The sequence below is a fragment of the Equus przewalskii genome, chromosome 26 (genome assembly GCF_037783145.1).
Source record: "Equus przewalskii isolate Varuska chromosome 26, EquPr2, whole genome shotgun sequence".
Taxonomy (NCBI): domain Eukaryota; kingdom Metazoa; phylum Chordata; class Mammalia; order Perissodactyla; family Equidae; genus Equus; species Equus przewalskii.
The window spans coordinates 18121548-18138787 of NC_091856.1; the positions used below are offsets into that span (position 1 = coordinate 18121548).

The window sequence follows — 17240 nt, forward strand, 5'->3', positions numbered from 1 at the left end:
CAAAAAATCTCTCTTCAATAAAAAGCCTTTTTGGTGGTGGCATCTCCAACAATCAGGAACTCTGTCCTTGCCTCTGAATTTTGATCCTCAGGCATTGCTACTGCTCGTTAATGAGTAATTCTTCTCTGGGTTTAGGGCTCCGAGTAGAACGGCAGATCTCAGGGAGCCCGGCAACCCCCGCCCTGTGTGGAAATCGCCTTCTGGTGGAATCGCAGCACATCTCAACTCTAAACCTGGGGACGTCAATCTAGGCCTCAGTCCCAGCGCTCAGCTCTGCTGCCAAAGGCCTCGGGCTTTCCAGAGCTTCTGAGGAGCCAAGATCCAACTGCCCTCCTCTTCCCCAAGTGCTCTAAGTCCCTCTCCCAGGCCCCACCAAGCTCGCGCCCGTGACTCCTGGTGGCTTTCAAGCTGAAACCACACCAGAAAAAGGAGCTAGGAGTGGCAGAGGTGAGCCTCAGGGCTGCCCCAGCGGAGGAGTGGGGAAGATCGGGAGAGCCCGTTGAGGATGTGGCTGCGAGTGGTAAGATTTGGCATGCTAGCAGAAACGACCTGGGGCATGTGAGCAGGAAGAGGGCACGAGGACACAGTTCTAAAAGCAGCATTTACTTTGTTTTTCACTTCTCCAAGGCCCCGGGACCTTTTTAATGTTCTAGTTCTTGGGGCTTCCACACTCTCTCCATCACTCCTTCAGCCACTGCAAGAGCAGAGGTGTGTAGTAGGTGATGATGACGTCAGCACCTGTGTGGGCAGAGAAGCAAGAAGCAGGGGAGGGGTGGGGCATCAGTTCTGAACACATCTTCCGGGAGATGAAGGCCAGGGAGGGCAGAAGGCTACCATGAAGAGGCACAGCCCAGGGGCGTCGCAACATAAGATTGAGCCCAGTTCTAGTCAGGTCTAGTTCTGCACATTGTGTGACCACGGGCAAGTCATCTTCTCTTTCTGGGCATCAGTCGGCCAATGTGTAAAATGCACAGTGGGGGAAAGAGGCGAGCTGTAAGCCCCCTTCTCACGCTGTGTGCTACACCAACAAAACCAGCTCCCATTGATGGGGGGCGATAAGCATATGCCAATGACACATATCAGCTCACTGAATCCCCACAACAGCCAGGCACCAGGTATCATAGCCCTAGTTTATAGATGAGGGCACCGAAGTTCGGAGAAGGGCCGTGGCCAAGGTCTCAAAACCAAAAAGTAACAGAGGGCTCTGCTTCCTTCGCCGTTCGACATTCTATTTTGCAGTTCCACGTCTCTTCCTCAACCTGTGTCTGTTCAGATCACTGGGATTTCCAGGCCTAACACTCTAGGCTGTCCCATGCCTTCACTTCCCTCTCTGGGCAAAGTACCTATTAGTCCCAGTGGTACGGGTCAAAAACCCTGCCTCCAGCTGTTTACCTGCTCTGCGCAAAGCAGTCATGGCCTCCAGGACGGCAGCCTTGAGATCAAACGCCCCGGCCTGGGCTCCGTGCCACAGCATGGCAAACTCTCCAGAAACGTGGTACACAGCGAGAGGGAGCTCAGGGTGCTACGGAGAAGCAGCGGAGGGCAGACAGGTTGAAGTGGAGGGTGGGTGTGTCCCAGCGAGTGTCCCTTCCTCCCTGGCCGATCTGTGACCATGTGGAGCCCCATGCCCCCAGTCACTGCTGCTGGCAGCCTGGCCCATTCCTGAACTGGTCAAGCAGAGTGGTTCCAAGGCTCCTGTCAGCCCTGGTCCAGAAGCCCATGGTGGTTCCTGGGCAGGGATGCGGAGGGGCAGATTGCTTCCAACTCTGAGATTCTGCAGCCCTTCAACCTAAGGTCCCCGAGTCTGTGGACAAGCTCTCTCACCTCCCTGAGCCCCTCTGTCTCTGCCTGTGCTCACCTTGTTCTTCACTTCCCGCACAATGTCCAGGTAGGGCATTCCCGGCTTCACCATGAGCATGTCAGCTCCTTCCCGCACATCCCGGTCCTAAGGGATGAGGGCTGGTGTGGGCAGGGCTCAGGAGGCGAGGTGGGAGGGACAGGCTCGGCGGGGCCCAAACCCTGGTCACTCACCACCGCTCGGAGGGCCAGGCCTCGTGCTCCGGGGGGCAGCTGGTAGCAGCGGCGGTCTCCAAAGGCTGGGCTTGACTGAGCCGCATCCCTGGGGAGCAGAGGCATCAGGGGGGGCTCCAGCTTTGGGGTTAACGGATCAGGGATTTAACAGCAGACCCCTGCCTATCCCCACTCACCGGAAAGGTCCATAGAAACAGGAAGCAAACTTGGCACTATAGCTCATCACGGAGACCTACGGGGAGACAATGGGGGTCGAGGCTCAGGCAGCCCTTTCAGATGCCCCAGGGGGAGGAGATGGGGAGAGAAAGGACCTAGGCCGGAAGCAAAGGGCCTGTGGTCTAGTCCCGTTGGAGCTCTGGGCCTTGATTTCCCCATGGGAGTGCAGAGGTTGGGAGGGATCCCAAAGGCCTCGTCTGGTGCTGTCTTCGGTTCTACGATTCTTGGCAGATATGAGGGCAGGCCTGGTCCAGGCTCTCTCCTCACCTCGCTCCACCCCTCCCCACACTCCCTGCCCCTACCCTGTTGCCAAGTTCATGTGCCATCAGAGCATCCTTGATGGCTTCCACGCGTCCGTCCATCATGTCCGACGGGGCTATCACCTGACATCCTGAGGGGCAGAGGGTCGCCTTCAGAACTCTCAGACCTCCTATCCACTCTGCCACCTCCGTGACCTGGAGGGGCTCAGCCCTGCTGGTGGCTGACTCACTCACCTGCCTTGGCATAGGCCAGTGCCACCTCTGCCAGCCGCTGGCGGCTCTCCTTGGCTTGAATTGCCCCGTTCTCGCTCAGAAGCCCTGCAGGACAGACAGCTGGGTTTTGGGGAGCATCTTGGGCCCTGGCCCGTCCCCATCGTAGGGAGAACTGTGGGTGCCAGCAGGGCTGGTGGAGGGAGGGTGCTCACCGCAGTGACCATGGGAGGTGTAGGGGCACAGGCAGACGTCACAGGCCACCAGGAGGCTGGGGAAGGTCTTGCGCAACAGACGGACCGCCTCAATAGTTGGGGAGTCCTCAGAGTCGGCTGCAGAGCCCCGCTCGTCCTAGGCAGGGGAAGGACAAAGCGGTGAGTCTGTTACATGAAGCTTTAGGGAAGCATGACAGAAAGCCGTCACAGAGCACAGCCCGGCCCGCTCCTTCCATCATCATCACAGCCCCTGGACGAGGGAGCACAGTGAGGACTGCCTCCATTTTACAGAGGGGACTTGACTTGGCCAGAGTGTCGCAGTCCTACTTAGCTTCCTGACCTTATAAGGGTGCTATCTCAGGGGCAGGGGCCATGTCCATTCAGCTGTGGCCCCAAGGCCAGCACAAGGCCAGAGCAAGGGTCAGTGTGGAAACTTAGCTCACACTCACCCAAAACACCCCCCCCTCAATTCCTCCTGCGATTCTTCACCTTGGGAACTCTGCTGGGGACACCAAAGACCAGGACACAACGCAGGCCCTCTTCCACCAGGGGCCTCAACATCTCTTCTAGCCGGTTCACACCATACCTGCACGGGGGTAGGGTAGAGGGGCTGAAATGAGGGAGGTCCCAGGCAAGGGTCCCTGCCTACCCCTGCACGCTGTGCCTCTGTTAAGAGCCAAGTTGCACATGGCATCAGAAGGGCTCAAGCCACACGGTACAGGGAGGAGCAGCAACACACCCACCAAACAGATGGGAAGACCGAGGCCCCCAGGAGCAGAGCTATGGAATTCAGCTGTGGAAGGCCTCTCCAAGGTTCTCTTATTGACCTCCCTTCTGAAGTTCAGCTCTCCTCTGCAACAGCCTCTGCTGTGATGCCTCTGGTGGTGGGGAGCTCATTACTTTAGGAGGCTGCCTCTTCTGCTGTGGGACAACTTCGGCCCTGAGAAAAGCCTTCTGTCTCTCCGGATCTTCTACCTGCCGGGTCTGCTTCTGCTTCCTGGCACCTCCACCTGTGAGATCTCTCCCTCCATCATCCCCCTCCCTTCCCCCCACCACGCCTCCTACCTGGCCACTCCTGGGAGGCTGGCGATAGGCTGCACGTCATCAGGAACATCCCTGCAAAAGCGGGGGGTGGGCTATGGACTGGGAGCCGTGGGAAGGGCCACTGGTGAGGGGGTGACCGAGACGGATGGCTGGGGAGCGGGGAAGGCCTATGGAAGTGGAGATGGTGGAGGAGGATGGGATCCAGTGTCTGGTTCCCCTGACTGGCCAAGCCCAGGGCCTGAAATAATAACAGGAGCAACAAGAATGACAGTGACAACAAGAGCTACTGTACCACAGGACAGTCATCATAGAAGGAGTCAGTGGCTAAGAACCTGGACTCCCACGTCAGAAGGTTCTTGCCATCCGAGCCACTTACTGACTGGGTGAGCTTGGCCACGTCATACCACCTCTTTGAGCCTCAGGCCCTTCATCTCTGTCCTGGGTGGATTCATCATTCATTCAACAAACACTTATTGAGCACTTTTATGGGCCAGGCACTGTTCTAGACTCTGGCGACACACCAGGGAACAAAACAGGCAAAAATCCCATCCTTGTGGAAGTGACATTCTAGGGGATAATATTTATACCTTCCTCATATGAATATTGTCAGGAATGAATGAGATAATACAGATGTCGGTGCTTAGCATAGTACCTGGTACACAGTAAGTACTCAATAAATGTCAGCCATTGCTTTTATTAATAATCATGACTGCCACCTCTTACACGAACAGAGCACTCGACAACCCACAGAACACCTTCTCAGCTTCTGTCTTAGTGCAAACGCTCAGGATGGCAGGCCACGATGATTCTTCCAGTCTTCCAAATGCGAAGACTGAGTTCTTTTCAAGGTTTGTTTTGTTCCTAAAACTGCTGTCCCAAACCCAGGAGGCCACTTCCAATACCTCAGCTCTATGCTGACAGTCCACTTTGCCAACCATAACAGCCCAGATGCCTGCTCTGGTCACGCACACCCTGCACATCAGAGGCCAGCCTGTTCCTGGGCACTCACGTGACAAAGATGGGGTAGATGAGGTTGGAGGCACTGAGGGTGGTGGTGGCCGCCTGCCAGGTCCGAAGCAGCGGGTGGAAGTAGCCACTGTGCAGAACCGACTGGGGCTGCATGGTGGGCACTGGGGGTACTGGGCAGCCAGCTGGTTGAACTGAGGGCTCCTGAGGCGTCCGCTGTGTGCTCAGCTCTGTGGGGGCGATGGGAGGCGCATGAGACACGGTACCCCCGGGCTCTTCCAGATTCCCGCCTCCCCTGCTCACTAGCTGCTCCTAGTGTGGTTCCCCAACCCTGCCGGTCAACGACGACAAGATAAGTAGAGAAACCAAAGTCGGCCTTCAGAAACTTTCATGGCAATTTGCACCCAATAAATAACAAGTCTCTAGTGGCTCATTTTTACTGTATTTTATCAAAGAATCAATCTGTGACAGATTGGAAATTAGTACGAGAAGCACCGATCTAGCCAACATTTAAACTTCGTTTATTCCATGGAAAACGTCCATGTGCTTGGCAGAAATTTTAAAGCATGGTTTCTTTTTTGGTGAGGAAGATTGGCCCTGAGCTACTATCTGTTGCCAATCTTTGTCTTTTTTTTTTCTCCCCAAAGCCCCAGTACATAGTTATATATCCTAGTTGTAGGGCCTTCTAGTTTTTCTACGTGAGATGCTGCCTCAGCATGGCTTGATGAGCAGTGTGTAGGTCCATGCCCAGGATCCAAACTGGCAAACCCTGGGTGGCCAAAGAGGAGTGCGCAAACTTAACCACTTGGCCACGGGGCTGGCCCCAACTCAGCAGAAATTTTAGATAAGCAAGAAGAGAAAAATCTCCTGTAATTCTATCTCTGGGGAAAAGCACTGTTAACCCCTCGGTACAGGGACTTCTTATTCGGCATGACACACACTAAGAGGATTAAACAGCACTGCAGCAGTTAGCCAGCCAGCCAGACACTCTCCCTGTAAAGTGGCCACTGAAGCCCGTCTTTTCCAGCCCGAGAGTCCCCTGCTGCTCCCTAAGCCATCCCTGCCTACCTTGTGACTCTGCTCACCCTGTTCCCTGTACCTAGAAGGCTTGCGCTCTCTCCACATCATCCCCACCCCAACATCCTCCAGGGTTCCCCACGAGGCACCCCCTCCTTCCCTCTCCCATGAAGCTTCTCTTCTGCCCAGATTACAACCTCTTATGTAACAGTTCTTCGTGGCCCTATCTTATCTCATCCCAGGAGACTGAGCATCCACAGGGCAGGGTCCACAGTCGGTTCCTTTTCACCTGCCCTACAGCCCTCTGCCACACAGCAAATATTTAATTACATGAAGTACAAGACAATATGCCCTAAATGCCAAATAAGGGACTAAGATAGAAGGAAGCTGGGGCAATAACATTTGTTTCTTGGGCACCTACTATGTGCCAGGCCATGCTGGGCACTTGCACGCATGATTTCTCCTTGAGTTGGGAGGTGGGGCTGATCGAGAGCATCTCCGAGAGGAGCCTACCACGAATGAACCAGGAGTCAATGTGAGTTTGGAGGTCAGAAGCAGCTCATTGGGAGAAAAGGGGACTTGAACTCGGTTTTGCAGAAGTGCGTTCAGCTTGGCAGAGGAAAAGGAGGGACCGTTCCCTCAGGAAGGGAAGCAAGGGGCAAAGATGGGGAAGGAGGAATGGCTGTGGAAGGTTCTGAGGACTCAGGCGGCCATCTAGGATGTGTGTATGGAGGGGAGGGGTGGAGAGGGGGCCAGACCGAAGTCACGGAAGATTTCTGAGCAGGGGACGGGGGAGTGGCCTGGTCAAAGCCAGGAAGATGATTCTTGCAGCCTGAGCAGAGAGGCAGAGGCTGTGGGGGTCAGAGGGGCGGAGAAGGAGGGGCCATCCTTAGGCGGCCAAGAGGCAGTCTCTTGGGGCGGATGCTCTGAGCTTGCTTGACCTGGAGGGCAACGGAGACAGGGACAAGGCAGGAAGAGGGCGGCGGGCAGCTGAGCTTGGAGAGGAGGTGGAGAGCTCCATTTTAGACACTTCCTTTTGGAGGTGCCTGGGGTAACACCCAGTAGCCAAGCAGGGAAGAAAAATAAAGAACCGCCAATCTCTCCTCGCACAAATGGGACCTCGAGGCCCAGAGAGGGACAGGGACTTACCCAAGCTTACACAGCCAGTTAGAGGCTAAACAGCAGGAGTGGAATCTTAGTGTGTCGACTCCTGGGCAGGGGGTCCTTTAGTACACGATCAAGTCTTTCTCTCCAGTCTCCCAGGCCTCTTTAGCACCCTCCCAACCAGCTCAGGGGCCCATTTTATCTGATCCTCCTCCTGGCAGGGTGGGGGTTATCAGGAGCCACACAGGGAGCCACCCTACCACCACGCCCCTGAGCCAGCCACATCATCTGACACGGGGACAAGCCAGGCCTCCTCAAAGATGTCCCAACCCCCAAATGAGCAATCATTCAGCAGATACAAAGTCCTGAACGCCCATTTTATGCAAGAGTTGCTCTCAGGTCTGCCAGGGATTAGCCCAGGTCAGAGAGGTTAACTCACTTGCCCAAGACCACACAGCTAGTTAGTAACTGGGCCAGAATTTGAATTTGTTCTAGACAACGAGTGCAAGGTTTTCTCTATTATGCCCATAGTACTGATGACACTTGATTCAGCAGGCATCTTTCTGCCCAAACTATCATTGTCTTGGGAGCTGGAGAGATGGAGGAAACAGAAAAATATACTCAGTGGATGTTACGTGCTGGGCACTGGACGAGGTACTCTGTATATATATTATCTCATTTAGTTGAAGAGAGTTATTCCAACTTTTCGTGATAAGGAAACAGAGGCTCAGAGAGGTTAAGTGACTTGCTCAATGTCATTCTGGAGAGTTAAGTCAGATTTTGAAGCTATGTCTACACATCTCTGATTCACTTCCCACAAAACAGTCCTGGTAGCAGGCCCCTGGCTTCTGGAATCCAAAGCTGTATTCCACTGGCCTCAACTCCCCATCTGCTTTAGAAGGCTAAGGGAGCCCATGCCTCCTGCTCATCAGAAGCAACAGGGCAGGGCTGCCCAGGAGCTTTGTGGTCCAAATTTCACCCTGAGGAGCCTGGGGGTTTGCAGGTGGGGGACAAGGGGGAGGGTGAGAGTGGTGAGGGAGGCCTTACTAGTGCAGTTCTACTTTCAGCTATTTTTTTAATTTTAGAGTTCAGAGAGATTTGACTTCTATCAAGTATGAGTGCTGAAAAAAATTTAAAAAGTTGAAAATCACCAATCCTGTTTAACTCCGTACATTCTGACATGGAAAGCGGAGTGCAAAAAGGCGAGAGGACCCGAGATCCACAGTGAGTCAGGTACAGAGCTGAAGTCGACCATGCGTCCCCTGGCTTCTAGTCCTGTGCCCCGTTACCTCCACCACACAGTCATTCTGTTCAAAGAGGTGCTTAGTAAATGTCTGCGGGGTAGAAAAGCACGCCCTGAGCAACGGAGGCGCATCTCTGTTCGCAGAGCCTAATCCAGGCGGAGGTTTCGCTTTGCAAAACATCCCTAAGACTGGGAGAGCTTCACACACTTCCAAGTGGCGCTTCTCCCAAATCAAGGGAGCCCGCAAGCCACAGCCTAGATCCTGTGACACTACACTGAAGACAACAGCAAGTCACCGTGGGACCCAGCACCTACGCTCACCCACAGTAAAACAGGCTGGCTTTGCTGGAAGGCTTTGCTGCACAGCCTAGGGCGATGCAGAAAGAAGCACATTCCAGGGCCAAACAGTCCCAAGTCTGGTCTGTGCTGTGTGTGTGACTTTGGGCAATGCGGCTGGCCTTTCAGAGTCTTCATTTCATAATCTATACAATGGGAATGATACTATCAAACTTGCAAAGCTACAGGGAAGGTCAGCCTTAGTGACGAGGTATGTGCCTGGCACCAAGTAGCCACATGGTAACTGTGTAGCTCCCTTTGTTATCATTAGGAGTAGAGCTGAGCTGGAAGCAGACCTCCTGGCATCTGTGCCATCGCAGCTGTGCCTTCTGCACCACACCCAGAAGGAGAGTTTACACCCAAAGCTGTATGGGCCACGGGGTCTTCCAAACTATCTGAGGCAGGGTCTGTGCCTTCTAGAACCTTATGTGGTGGAAGAGAAATAATCAGCATACAGATCCTACAGCAGAGAGGTGAACTAGGAGCTGGGGGAGGGACCTGTCTCTGGGAGTCAAGAAGGGCTTCATGGAAGAGGAGACATTGAGGGATAAGTCATTTTCAGATTGATTGTGAAAGGACCTCCTTCCTTAGAAGACAACTCGCCCAACCTGGGAGTCACCTAAGTTGGGCCCTGAGAGCGGCCACCAGGGCAGCTGAGAAAGTACCGCAGGGCTGAATCCCCCCGTGTTGTGCTCTGCTGAGGATTCTGGAGGCTGTGGTCTTGGCACAGAGGGTTGGGAGCTGTTCCCAGTTCTGGCAGGCTCTGCTACTAGCCAGGCAGGAAGCAGTCAAGAGGGCCAGCTAGGTAGGAGGTGGCCAGGGCCGAGAAATCCAAAGCCCCAGAAGGGCCCAGGACAGCAGCTGTCACCAGGCTGCCTGTTTATGCAACCCACTTTTCCTGAGTGTCTCCTCTGGGCCTGCCCCAGTGCCAGACACAGGAATTAAAGAGAAGAGTGAGACCAGGCCTTGATCTAGGGCTCTGAAGGGCCCAGTCTTCTCTGGGCTTAGCTATTTGGAGCTATAAGGAGAATATACCAGTTCCACAGACTCCTAGAACATCTTGGCTAAGAGGCTTCTTAAAGCTTGCTGATTACATCAGTGAAATGATGGCGAAGCTGGGCTCAGAGAAGGGCAGACACTGGCCCAAGATCATGCAGGGGGTCAGTGGCAGCACTGGGGCTAGACTCCAGGTCTCCAGCAGCCCGATTCTCAAGGCCCGCCGTTACCCCTTGATACTCGAAGTACAGATATCAGGGGTGTTCACCAGCAGACTGGGACTTGGGGAGAACTCTAGGTGAAGGGGGTGGGGGAGGAAAGAGGTACAACGGTGACTAGACCTGGCTGCAACTGGCAGCATAACGGTTAAGCGGGTTTTGGAGTCTGTAGACATGGGTTCAAACCCTGGTTCCAGCCTGGCACAAAGCGGCTGTTATTGCTTCCATCTCCCTCCCCCATCCTGCGAGGCACCTCGGACTCTGCACTGATGGAGACTGACCCAGCGGTCTCCAACGGGGTGGACCCCGGAGAGCAGACGCGGAGCCCAAGGCTACGGTCCCGTAGCAGGGCCATCTATCTCTAAGTGCCCAAACAGGGGCCCCACAGGGACTCCGCCCCCAGCTGCACCGCCAGCGCTTCAGGCGCACAGTACGATCTGCGTCTGGAGACGCGGGATTCTCGGTGCCACAGCTCCCGCCTCCAAGTCCGCCACTTCCCCGAGTCCGACCCCGGCTCACCTGCCTGCCTACGGGGTGCGAGGCGCCGCTCCCGCCAACGCTGTGGCTCTTTCTGGCCACCCCGGGCCCACGTGGGGGTGGGGCGGCCCGCCCGGAAGCAGCTGCCCCCTCACAGCCCGCCCCAAACCGCGTGCAGACCACGCCCCCTGAGGGCCGTTTGCTGGTGGCCTGTCCGCTCAATCCGCGGCCCCGCCCACGCACGCCAGGCTCGAGGCCTGGCCAATCGGGTGTGCCGAAGGGCCGGCGGGCCCGCCCCTCCCCGCGCCGCGGCCTGCGCAAGCGCGGGGAAGGACCCGGGAGAGCCCGCGTGGGGACGCAGGAGCGGCGCGGGAGGGGGCGTGCGGGGGAGGCACGGCGCTGAGGTTCCCGTTACGATTCTCTTCTTCCCAGCCGAGCGCATTCTTGTCGCTGGTTGTTTGTTGAAAGAATAATTGGATGTCAAGGACATTAAAACAACACCATAATGCCTAACTCAATAACTGAGTCCACTTTTGCGGACCGATCATTTTAAAGTTGTTGAGTTCAGCACCAGGCTGCCTTCCAAGGTTTCAGAGAAAATTGATTCCAGTTTAATTGCTCAGGGCCCACTCTGTGCCATGGGTTGGGAGACGTGATGTGAAAGACGGGGGCACTTTGGGCATCAGGCCTGTCTGTGGTGGGTGCAGTGAGAGATCTGACTGAAGGTCTGTGGCGGGGTGGGGCAGAGGATGTGCACGGGCGGCAGGGATGTGGCGAGGCGAGTGGGGCTTGGAACTGGCGGGATTGGATGGGTGAAGTAGGGGTCGTGATCAATACCGTAGCGCCAGAATGCCTTTATAAAGGTGTGTCAGGGATTACCGAAAAGTTGACTCAATTGTAGAGGATGCCAGTGGGTTGTTATTACACTTATTCTCAGGTTTTATTTCTCAAAATCTCTGCCCCAAACGTGTTTTATACCTTTTTATATTCCACGTTAAAGAGGCAGAGAAGCTGTATGCTAGGGAAATAGGACACTGCTTAGTCCTCAGCTAAAGAATTCTGATCTGTGTTCAAGCAAGGAAGCTGGTGGAAAGGAAGTAATGTTTGTTGTGCGTTAGAGTCAGGGACAGTACCATGCATTTTACATTCACTTACTTAATTTTGACAACTCTGTTACTCTTCTCATTTTACAGACTGGGAAAATAATCGCCGGGGAGATTAAATAATCTGCCACATGTCATACTGGGTTTTCTTTGCAATGCCTGCTAACCAAGCTCCTTCAACTCATAGGGCTAATTAATATTCATTTTTTCCCCCGGTTCAGACATCTCCCTGCCCAACATTTCTTTCATGACACTTGTTCCATTTCTGAGTTTATTGATAACTAAAAATAACTAGGACCGTCTACCTCCAAGAGCCCGAACAGGGTGGAAAATTTTTAAATGTTGCAGTTTGGTGTAATCTATTGTTCCCACATCTTTCTCTTACTGACTGAACTGTTCCCACCCTTACCCCCCACTTTTTAAAAATAATTTTACTTTAATCTTTCACTCTTATCCATAAAAACGTATTGTGACTGCAACAATATGAATACATCTTAAACGTAATGTTGAGCAAAAGGAGTCAGACACAAGAGTCCATATTGCATGACTTCGTTTATATGAAATACAAACCCTGGCAAAATTAATCTGTGCTGTGGGAAGTCAGGATGGCAACCACCACTGGGAAGACAGAGAGTGAGTGGGAGACCAAAGGGGCTTTTTAGGGTGCTGGTCGTGTTGTTTCTTGATCTGAGTGTGAGTTACATGAATGTGTTTAGTTTGTGAAAATTCATCAAGCTCTATACTTACCTGTACCTTTTAGTATGTATATTATACTTTAATGAAAAGTAAAAACAAGAAAATCACTAAACTATTGTGAGTGCCTCCCAGGTAGGTACATGGCATTGTGCTAAACACCGTGAAAAGCATAAAAAGAAATAGATTGGTGGTTGCCAGGAGCTGGGGGACAACTGCTTGATGGGTAAGTGGTTTTATTTTGAAACTAGATAGAGGTGGTGATTGCACAACATTGTGAATGTGCTAAATGCCATTAAATTGCCCATTTAAAATGATTAATTTTATGTTCTGTGAATTCCATCTCAATTAAAAAAGAAAATTGGTTCACCAAATGCAGTGTGGTATTCTGGGTTGGATCCTCAAACAGAAAAGGACTTTAGTGGGAAAACTGATGAAATACAAATAGTTTGGCATTGAATTGATAGTTTTTTCTTAGTTTTGACAAATGTACCATTGTTATATAAGATGTCAACATGAGGGCAAGTTGAGTGATGGTTACATGGAAACTCTCTCCACTCTTTGCAGCTTTTCTGTAAATCTAAAATTGTTCCAAAATAAAAAGTTTATAGAAGCAAGGCTGCAGGCCCCTGAAATAGGAGCCCAGCTTTCATAAATTAGGGGTAAGATGTCGAGCAAGTTGCTTCTCTCTGATGAGCCTCAATTTCCCATTGGCAAAAATAGATTAGGCTGCAAAAGTAATTTTGCATGCGTGAGGATGGTAACCCCTCCTACCCTCCAAATCTAGATAAGAATGTCTGGGCATGAAGGGCTGTGGTTAAAAGAAGATGAGAGGGGGCCGGCCTGGTGGCACAGCGGTTAAGTTCGCATGTTCCGCTTCTCGGGGGCCCGGGGTTCGCCGGTTGGGATCCCGGTTGCAAACATGGCACTGCTTGACAAGCCATGCTGTGGTAGGCGTTCCACATATAAAGTAGAGGAAGATGGGCATGGATGTTAGCTCAGGGCCAGTCTTCCTCAGCAAAAAGAGGAGGACCAGCAGTAGTTAGCTCAGGGCTCATCTTCCTCCAAAAAAATAAATAAGTAAATAAATAAGTAAGTAAATAAAAAAAGATGAGAAACATTACCTTAGCCTAGTATGGAAGCTTCAAAATCAGTACTACAGGAATGATAGAGGGGTGGTTTGGAAAAACTGGTGGATGACCTCAAAGATTCTTCTCAGTTTTTTTTTTTTTAACATTGGCCCGAGCTAAAGTTGCCAATCTTTTTTTTTTTTTCTACTTGTTCTCCTCAAATCCTTCCAGTATATAGTTGCATATTTTATTTAGTTGTGAGTCCTTCTAGTTGTGGCATGTGGGACACCACCTCAGCGTGGCCTGATGAGCGGTGCCACGTCCACACCCAGGATCCGAACTGGTGAAACCCTGGGCTGCTGAAGCAGAGCGTGTGAACTTAACCACTTGGCCACAGGGCCGGCCCCTCTTCCCAGTTTTTAAATTCTCTAGTTTTAAATCATAGCCCCCACTCTCAGGAAACATGATTTTTCTTAGGTAGTCAAAGTTGGCTAAGAACCAAAGCCATGTGGAAGGAGAGTTCTTTTGGGGCTTCATCCTTGGAGCCTTAGGTTGGAGTAGATTAGAATAGACAGTAAAGCAAGTCCTCCCTAAGCAAGCTTTGAGTAACAAGTTTAAGTCTGGATTTGACTTAATAGGAAGCAGTGAGGGACTCTGAAATAACAATGTTCCAGGAAGATCCACTTGGCAAGCAGTACACAGGGGAAGCCAAGGGAAGCAAAGATGAGGCAGGAAACTGGCCTCAGAGGAAGCCAGAGGAATCCAGATGGGACTTGAGGGCTTGGCTGAGTGGTGCTCTTGGGAATTTCAAGAACCGATGTTTCTGCCGTGGAGAAGGAAAAAGTCACTGGATCCAATTACTGTTGGACTTGTATCTTTGCGAAATGTTATTTATAAATCCGTGATTTGAAAAAGCTGTGGAGATAATATGGCGTTATAGTTGAGATCATGGAGCTAACACCAGTGCTCCTTCATAGGGTTGAGGAGTTAATACTTGACAGCATTTAGAACAGTGCCAGACACACAGCAGGGAGCCCATACATGTTTAGAATTGTTGAGCATCTAGTATGTATAGGGTGCCTGGCGGAGCCAGCAAAAGCTCTTGCTGTGGTTGAAGAGCAGCGCCCTTGCCTGTGAACGAGCAGCACCTGCTGGTGATCCAAGGTGATGCAGGATCCCATATGTACAAAGGTCCAGCCTAGTCCACACCCCCAAAATTGCAGAGGGCATGATCAGTGGGTCCTCCCCCAAAGCACACTATAAACAAGCAGGATGAAACAGGAGTCATCACTTTTTAACAAGAATGTTCTTTATTTGTACAAAGCGTTATCATTTTGTCAACATTCTTCACTCATTTGTCAACAAACTTTTTACTGTATTCATTTAATGTATTAACAGTGTCAAACTACACCTTACTACCTGTCAACCTCCAAGCGCTCAACTTAGAGACAAACAAAAAAGTGCTTGGAGTACCAAATAGAAAGAGAAAAAAACGAAGAAAGTTCAACTGAGATGCCCTAGAAGCAGTGAAAGGGAGTAGCCTGCTGGGAGGGGAGGGCGGTTGGGGAATTCCTGAGCACCATCAGATTTCCTTTAAGGTTGAGAGAGGTTTACAAAACCATTTTGAAAAGACAGGAGATTAGAAGCAAGGAATCAGAGGAACCTGCCCTTTGGAATATTAAGCAGGTTATCAACGTTCCTGGATTGCAGAAGTGAGACAGAGAGAGAAAGTGGGAATGTGGAGCAGAGGAGAGGCAGAAGAGAGACAGGAAGCGAGAAGCACACAGGGAGAAAGTTGTACCCAGAAGAAACAAAGTTTGGAACCTGTCGTGAATTGGAAGAATGAAAAGCCGTAGTCACAAGTCTGGAAGGACTACAAGAGAAAGCCTGGAATTTTATACCTTCCAGGAGGTGACAATAAATCCTAAAGCTGTACAGTGGCAGGCAGTGAGGTGCATTTAAGACTAAACCATCTGTTTTTGTAAAGAGCAGGACACTGACACACTTGCTTGACTAATTCCACTCTACACTGCTGATTTAAAAGCATGTGTGCCCAGAGCACAGCCACCCCAGCAGGTCAAACGCCTACAGGCGATATGGAAGGGCTCCAAGCCAAGCAGATCTGTAGAAACCAAAATTCAATTAATGTTACTGTCAAGTGAAGAGACAACAGAACAGATTTAATTGTTCTTTTAGTAGTTTCCTAAAGCTAACATTTGGACACTTGTAATAACTTGGTATTACCAAACACTGTATAATCAAACAGGCTGACCATGATCAAAGCCCCAATTTTTCCTGAGCCCTGACTGCCTCTGTGATCTGGAACACAGCTGGCAGCACAGAGTGATTACTTTTTTGGGGGAAGGAATTTCTAGAGGGGTAGAGAGCACTGGGGATCAAAAACTGTCTAAACATATGTATATGTATGTAAAGAAGAGAGATCAAATTGACTACATTAGTCATTCAGAATCCCTCCTGTGAGAAAGTAACCTTCAGGATGGTTAAGTAACAGGATTCTGCTACTCAGATGCTCTGAGAGTGGCAAGCGCTGGTTTTGATCATTTTAGTCAGTTTCTATTTTGATCTTCTCAGGCTCTTCTGCCTAAGACTGCTCTGCCCAGCGGGGAAAAGCTTCGCACGAACATGTACCATGTTTCAAGGTGGTTCCAAAGTGCCAGTCTCGCCACCCTACTCAGTTGTCCACTTCCTCCTCTTCATTCTGTTCTTCTTCCTCCAGCCTTTCCTCGTCTTCATCATTGTCCTCATCCCTGCTCTTGTCTGGCTCTTCCGAATCTGTTTTTTTGTCTTTGTCCTTCTTCTTTTGCTCTGAAGCTTCCTTCTTGCCTTTCTGCTCCCTCCTATATGCTATGAGGAGGAAGGAGGAAGTTAGGAGGCAGGGCTGAACCAAACAGACGGCAGCAGCTAACTCCACTGTAAACGTGGAAAAGCTGACGCACAGAAGGAAAAATAACCTGCCCAGCATCACAAAACACACGTGAAGTGGTGCCAACGGAACCGCTTCTGAGCCACATCCAATATCTGCTTAAGGGACTTACAGGGACCCAAGCTGAGAAAGACTCAGGACCAGATGAGCAGGTCACATGGGATGAACATCTTCTACTTGGCTGAGAAAACGAAAGGGTCGTTACCTTCCAGAGCTTCTTTTAACGGGGTGACGAACCGCTGGAACTCCATCTCCTCCATGGCAGAGAGCACGTCACTGGCATTCAGTGTCTTGCGTTTCCCTTTCATCGCGAAGTTGTTGGCACTGAAAGATGAGGACATCAAGGGCCGTCAGAGGCTGTCAGAGCCTCTCTTGCTGCGTACGGAGTGGGTGGGACAAGGAGCACCCACAGGTGGAATGGGAAAGCCTAGGTCTTGGGTGCATGGATTTGGGTGACATGCTAAGCGCCCCCCTTCCCTGCACAAAAAAGTGAAAGCGACGTTATTTTGCTGTTTTATCTTGCTTCAGAACTTGCAAGACACGGACGAGGGCTGCGAACCTCCCTCCACTGAGATGGGACATAATTATTGGGGGTTTGTGGGCTCCAGACCACGACCTCCGAGCCAGGGGGTCTCTCCGCGCCTCCCCCATGCCTCAGCCCCCGCTGAGCTCTGGCTAGCTCCGCTCGGCTCACCAGGACGTGGCGTACAACACGAAGACGCTGGCGGCGCGGGAGATGGCGCTCCGGGCCTCCTTGGAGATGTTGACACCGTCCGGGAGCTGGGGGGAGAGCTGGGGTGAGCAAAGCTGCCGGCCCAGGACCTGCTTCCCCCGGCCCGCTCGTCCGCCCCGGCCCTTCCGCCAGCCCGAGCTGCTCACCGCCTCCTTGATGATCCTGGTGATGACGGCGTTGGGGAGATTCAGGTCCTCGGGTCTCTCCGCCATTGCCGTCGCCGGAGCTCTCGCCTCCGCCTCAGGCCTCCTCTTCAGGCTGCTACGGCTTCCGGACTTCCCGCGTCGCCACTGTCTGACCCAACAAGGCTTCCGTCCCGCCTCACGTTGCCCACTCTGTGTCCCAGAGTGCCCCGCGCGCCATA

At 52.0% G+C, this 17240-nt stretch overlaps 2 protein-coding genes across 3 annotated transcripts; both read right to left on the reverse strand.

Moving 5' to 3' along the window:
- Positions 1-582: 582 nt before the first annotated feature.
- Positions 583-10606, reverse strand: ALAD (aminolevulinate dehydratase). 2 transcript variants are annotated; one of them, XM_008525001.2, is made up of 12 exons: positions 10376-10606; positions 4986-5172; positions 3998-4048; positions 3422-3518; positions 2933-3068; positions 2742-2825; positions 2550-2638; positions 2208-2263; positions 2032-2119; positions 1859-1945; positions 1393-1522; positions 583-738 (listed from the first exon to the last, which is right to left on the reverse strand). In XM_008525001.2, the coding sequence occupies exons 2-12, from the start codon at positions 5096-5098 to the stop codon at positions 680-682; spliced, it is 990 nt and encodes a 329-aa protein (XP_008523223.1). In that variant the 5' UTR covers positions 5099-5172; positions 10376-10606; the 3' UTR covers positions 583-679. The 2 variants fall into 2 exon arrangements, with proteins under 2 accessions (XP_008523223.1, XP_008523224.1); XM_008525002.2 differs by having other exon boundaries at positions 7109-10399.
- Positions 10607-14490: 3884 nt separating this feature from the next.
- Positions 14491-17194, reverse strand: POLE3 (DNA polymerase epsilon 3, accessory subunit). The gene is made up of 4 exons (XM_008525003.2): positions 17023-17194; positions 16838-16923; positions 16349-16467; positions 14491-16064 (listed from the first exon to the last, which is right to left on the reverse strand). The coding sequence occupies exons 1-4, from the start codon at positions 17086-17088 to the stop codon at positions 15892-15894; spliced, it is 444 nt and encodes a 147-aa protein (XP_008523225.1). The 5' UTR covers positions 17089-17194; the 3' UTR covers positions 14491-15891.
- Positions 17195-17240: the final 46 nt, after the last annotated feature.

Coding starts and splice junctions, on each gene's coding strand:
- ALAD (XM_008525001.2), bottom strand. CDS start 5,098: ATGCAGCCCCAGTCGGTTCTGCACAGTGGCTACTTCCACCCGCTGCTT. Junction 3,069..3,421: donor TCCCCAGCAGAGTTCCCAAG/GTGAAGAATCGC, acceptor TCCCCTGCCTAG/GACGAGCGGGGCTCTGCAGC. Junction 2,264..2,549: donor CACATGAACTTGGCAACAGG/GTAGGGGCAGGG, acceptor GTCTCCCCGTAG/GTCTCCGTGATGAGCTATAG.
- POLE3 (XM_008525003.2), bottom strand. CDS start 17,088: ATGGCGGAGAGACCCGAGGACCTGAATCTCCCCAACGCCGTCATCACC. Junction 16,468..16,837: donor GTGTTGTACGCCACGTCCTG/GTGAGCCGAGCG, acceptor CTCATCTTTCAG/TGCCAACAACTTCGCGATGA. Junction 16,065..16,348: donor GTTAAAAGAAGCTCTGGAAG/GTAACGACCCTT, acceptor TCCTCCTCATAG/CATATAGGAGGGAGCAGAAA.